Here is a 5,184-nt window from a genome sequence, read left to right as displayed (position 1 = left end):
AGAACGGAATTTTGATTTCATTACTTATCAGCATATTCCGAGACGATTAAATACGTTGACTGATGCATTGGCAAATCGCGTATTAGACAGACATTTGCGAAACAGATAAACATCATACAAGAAGGAAAGAGCAGCATAGTAAGACCATAAGCATATGTAAATAAGTCATTTCAAGCATAGTTTGCACGTGTGTTTTTAAGCTTGCATTAAACATATAAAATCCATGAGTCGAGTGTCATGCGAATCCATACATAAGATCACAAATTGTACTAAGGCAACGCATAATACAGATAACACATCATCATATGTAACAACGACTCATCCAAAAACCGGTATGTATATATATATATATCGTGTGGCGCACTAAGGCGCTCAAAAATAGAAGTACGTGTCCCAAAATCTCAGTACATCCGAGTCATAATGTCTCAAAATAACAGTGGAAATAAAACCTAGGTGACTAATCGGCTGGGTGGTGCTCTCTGTAGTACACAGCCGCTCGTGCTACCCGCCTCAAAAGGCGGTGCACTCTGGGTTCCACACCCACTGTGTGGATCTGATGCTCCACAGGGACCTCCTCGACCCCCTGGAAATCCGGTATCCCCTCCAGCAACCCCTCAAGGTTGCGAGCCACAACCTCTGGTGTGTTGGCCGCTGGAAGGGCTAAGGCCAAAGCTCCGGCTCCTAGGCCCTCTCTCCGTGCCGTGACAGCCAGGCCAATCGGTCTAGTAGGTCCTACATCTGCATGAGGAGACATTCATTAGGACATGTACAAAAAATAAAAATAAAATATGCAAAACTCAAAAGACAAAAAGTGTCATACCTGCATCATCCCACTGTTCACCCGGAGGCAGCGCCAAGTCAGGATCATTGCGGAAATCCATCCCCGCATATGGCCAATCCTGTACGAAGATCTCCTGCTGATCCAGCCAGTCTCTGAAGTATGCCCCCCAGCTATGTGGTCGGCCGCCACCCCCACGTGGCATGACCCGAGCCCATCGAGTAGCCCTCGTCTCTCGAGGCTCTCTGGGGGCATCCACAGCCATAGACTGCAGCCGCATGGCTGGTACTCGCTCCAGAATGAGCGGGACCAGGATCGATCCATACCCGAATTGCTTCGTCTCTCCGCGCCGGCAATTGCTCAACTGCCTTTTCATGTTGTTGCACACTGCGGTGCACCAATCGAACACGACAGGCTCGAGACACTCAAGGGCTAGCAGGAGATGGGTCTTAGACGCCTCATGGTTCGCCATGCTGCCCGCTGCCCGGGTCACCATGAACAGAATGGTGCGCAGCACTATGTCTCTCACTGTGGGAATCGCGCATTTCCCACTCCGCGTCTTTACCGCCCCTGGGCAGACCTCAGCCATTAAATCATCCAGGGTACCACCGCTAGGTCGCTGCCCCTCTAAGATGGGCCTCGCACCTCGGCGCGACAACCCGGTCAGGAAGAAAATATCCATGTGGTCGAACTCGATGTCATGACCACGAATTGTGAACTTCTGATCCACTGGGTTCCAGGCTCTGATTAGCATCTCAAGAAGGTCGTGCTGGGCCCTCAAGCGCGGCGTGAGGAAGAATTTCATGAATCCGCACGCCCGCATGGCGTTGCAACAATTCACATCTCCCCAAGCAGCCACATCCTCCACATCATGGACTCTCTCCTGCCATTGAAAAGCCATGATGTCCTGCATGAACAAATAAAACCAATCAGAAGAAGTTCCAGGAAAAATTCACGTCCATTTTTAAAGAAATAAAATTTTTCCGCGCCAGCGCGACTGTTTTAAAAACAGCCGCGCTGACCATGGCAGCTCTTTGTTAAAATGCGGGGTCAGCGCGGAAGAACACGCCTTTTCCGCGCTGAACCGTGGTTGGTTACATTGACCCTTTTTCGATCAGCGCGACCCCGTGGGCAACTTCCGCGCTGACCGAGGGCGCACCCATGCAAATAAAAATGCCCAATTGGGCCTATTCTACCGTTAAAAAACTACTAAAATGAACTAGAATGCAGGGCAAACGAATGGGAACCTACCTGGAAGAAGCAGATCTGGAAATGGTCTCCGGATGGGCTGGAAATCGCTCCGTCAACTTTTTGGCTTCTCCACGTTCTTTGCACTCCGAATAGTGAAATGGTAAAAATGACTTATTTTACCCTCCTATTTATAGTAAAAATCCTAAATTACCATATTTTTTGGGTTTTTTCCATTTTTAGCCATGAAACTAAACTTGGTTCTGTTTTCAAGCATGTTTCATATGTTTTTTACGTGTATTGAATGGATTTATGCGGGTAGTGCCCTTGTGCAGGTACAGGTATCGCCGCTTGGTTATGACAATCCGTGATTCATGTGATTCCCAAAGTGTCGTCTCTAAGCTCTTCTCCGACGTTTAACAAGAGAAGATGGCCGAGCTCCCTTTCAGCTCGTTAAAAGGAACGAGAGGCGGTCGTTTTAAGCTCTTCTTCCGACCGTTAAACCAAAAAGATCGCCGGGTGTTTGTCGTTTCGCACTCGATATTGGCTCTAAAACGACGTGCCTGCGGCCACTTTTTTACTTTTTCCGGTCGGCGACACTATTTATGAAAAGTACTCCTCGGTTGTAATGGCCGGGCGGTTCTTTCGAGCATAGTTTTATACTTTTTCGGGCTCGAGAGACACAACTGTACGAAAAAGGACCCCCTTGGAGTCTCCTTTTCCGCATTCTTTTCAGACTCTCTAAATAAGAAAAGACGCCGAGCTTTCCCTTTGTCAGGCTCGTTAAACACTTAATGACATCGGACATCGTCGGAATGACACTCTTCAAGCATATGTTATCCCCGTCAAGCTTGTCACCCAAAAATAATCGGGGTACCTGCCTGCAAAGGTGGGGAAAATGGAACTTTGATTACAGTCGTCTCGGCAGTACGTCGCTCTTGAACATGGCGCTCCGCTGTTTCGTGTCTGGGTGGGGTCATCTCATCTCGTTTTCACTAGCCTCCATGGGTTTGGGATATCCTATTTGACCTCTCATCTGTTCATTGCCATCATCATCTTATCCGCTGCTCATTTGATGTCAAGTACTGCCAAATCCGTTATAGTGCCGTTATGTGTTCAAGAGAAGTTGTCCTCTGCCACAAAGCAACCTCGTTCGCTATCTCATCACAAATTATTATACCTCTGTCTCGTGTCGCTGATGTGGGAATCATTATGGCCCACCTTCGATCAAAGCCACTTCTCGTCGACTTCAACTCATTATCCGAGAAAGTGACTTAGAGACTCTTTCCAGGTGCCTTGGAGCCTGCATGCCTCAATGGCAGGTTCTTCGTGTTCGACGCAAGGTTTGCATCATTGGCCTGCGATCGAATGATTCCGTGGGTGTTCGACACCAGCTCATTGATTCACACGCTACGGATTGTACTTATAGTACCTTGAGGGCCATTGTCATTATTGGTGGTACCTCTCGCGTCTGTTAACGGTTCTCATCATTGACCGGTAATCAGGCGATGTTCATACATGTTCGACTTCAACCCCTGTATTCACGTGTGTGGACTTGTACTCTGTTCGGGTCGAGATGGAGCGCAAGACCCTGGATCCTTGCTCACTGTGGTCCAGGCTGCGATTTTGTGGATAATCATTACATGACTCATCAATGGATGGCTGCGCCCATACCTGAGTCTTCATGGGTGGCTGCGACCATACCTTGTCATTATTATGGTCTTTTTACCTGGGTGGCTGCGTCCACACTATAGACCAGTTTTGCATGTCTTTTGGATGGCTGCGCCCATGCCTAGACTGCGTGTACATGATTGTCAGAGATTTTTCGGTACTTCCTGGTGGTGTTTCAGTTCGGCGTGTGTTGTAAAGCATTTTCACCCCTCCCACTCTCTCGGTCTTCATGCTTTAGGGGGCATCTGTTACACAGTAATTTGTCACTGCCTTCCTGTCAGTCACCCTGCTGTGTCAAAGAAGTCACAATCACTAAATGTTGTGCCCTGAACTGGCTAAAAACCCATTTTTCCAAAGTTTTGTGCATCAGCGCGTCTGTTCCTAAAATAACCGCGATGACCAGCGCCCCACAGTCTACTTCGTGCGCTGCCGTCGCGGAAGAACATCACTTTTCCGCGATGACGCACAGCGCGGCTTTCACGTGTCCTTCCGCGCTGACATGGCTTGTTCAGTTGCTGTCATGTGCTGACAGCGCGGCAGTCTCCGTATAATCCGCGCTGATCCAGTTTGGGCGAATTTGTTCAAACAACCAGCCTTCCAGATCTCTCCAGGCTTGGTTGTTAGCTTTGTGAATGTCGACTCCCTTCTATGGCATGTCTGTTCGACCCTTTGCAACTACTCCCCTTGAAGATAAGCTCATCCTTCCACCTTTTTAGGAGACTCCTTCTCCTATATAAACTTCCACCATTACCATGAGCAGCTAGTTAGAGGATAGCTAGATTTAGCTTGGATTATACAAGAGCTTGTAGTGCTCAGATTGCTGCTATAGGTGTGGTGTGTTAGGAGTGGAAGTGATTGATTGTTTTGGGAAGTTTGTTTGTGACATTTGTGTGAGAGAGAGAGACTAGTTTGTCTTGGGAGAACTATCCTCAAAGGTGAATGCTTGAGATACATGCTGACTGATCCCTCCTGAGAAGTTTATCGACGTCAGAACATTTGGTTGTACTCTTCTCTATTCTGGTTAATAATAGATGACTGCCATTATTGTTCCATTCTCGTTTGTTATATGCAATGGATAAATGTGAATTATGTCTTTTCTGACTGGCATATGGTTACTTTTACTAGATTTTACGCTTGCGTTCGTCTTCCTTTCGTGTATGCAGGTGTCCGTTCGCGGGGATCGCGGAGGACTATGACCAGCTGAAGCGAAGGAGCAAGGGAAACATCTCCTCGACAAACGACAGCGCAGGAATCCAAGTAGGTGCTCTTTACTTCTTGTCTAATTGTAACTAGGAACATGCGTGACAGCATTGTGTGATTGTTGCTAGACCCCTGTTGGGCTAGTAGGGATCGCCTCTATCCGTAGAGGGGATTTACCTTCTCAACACCTGCCATTAGGGCATGCAGGCTCCAAGGCACCTGAAGGGAGTCTCTAAGTCACCTTCCTGGATAATGAGCTGAAGTCGACAAGAAGTGACCTTGATCGAAGGTGGGCCATAATGATTCCCACATCATCGACACGAGACAGAGGGCAAAATGATTTGTGT

At 47.9% G+C, this 5,184-nt stretch overlaps 1 protein-coding gene across 1 annotated transcript; it reads right to left on the bottom strand.

Moving 5' to 3' along the window:
- Nucleotides 1-255: 255 nt before the first annotated feature.
- On the bottom strand, nucleotides 256-2,121 carry LOC149225792 (uncharacterized). Its single transcript, XM_089375147.1, has 3 exons — nucleotides 2,030-2,121; nucleotides 821-1,685; nucleotides 256-738 (listed from the first exon to the last, which is right to left on the bottom strand). The coding sequence occupies exons 2-3, from the start codon at nucleotides 1,677-1,679 to the stop codon at nucleotides 458-460; spliced, it is 1,140 nt and encodes a 379-aa protein (XP_089231273.1). The 5' UTR covers nucleotides 1,680-1,685; nucleotides 2,030-2,121; the 3' UTR covers nucleotides 256-457.
- Nucleotides 2,122-5,184: the final 3,063 nt, after the last annotated feature.

The sequence above is a fragment of the Pinus tabuliformis genome, chromosome J (assembly GCF_031772625.1).
Source record: "Pinus tabuliformis cultivar Carrire ecotype Pingquan chromosome J, CPIR1, whole genome shotgun sequence".
Lineage (NCBI taxonomy): Eukaryota > Viridiplantae > Streptophyta > Pinopsida > Pinales > Pinaceae > Pinus > Pinus tabuliformis.
The sequence above is the reverse complement of the archived record's forward strand: the minus strand, read 5'-3'. Positions and strand labels throughout refer to the sequence as shown.

What these genes read in the sequence shown, in the direction of transcription:
- LOC149225792 (XM_089375147.1), bottom strand. Translation starts at nt 1,679, where the DNA reads ATGGCTTTTCAATGGCAGGAGAGAGTCCATGATGTGGAGGATGTGGCT. An exon ending in TGAACAGTGGGATGATGCAG is followed by an intron (nt 739 to 820) that starts GTATGACACTTT and finishes CTCCTCATGCAG; the next exon opens with ATGTAGGACCTACTAGACCG.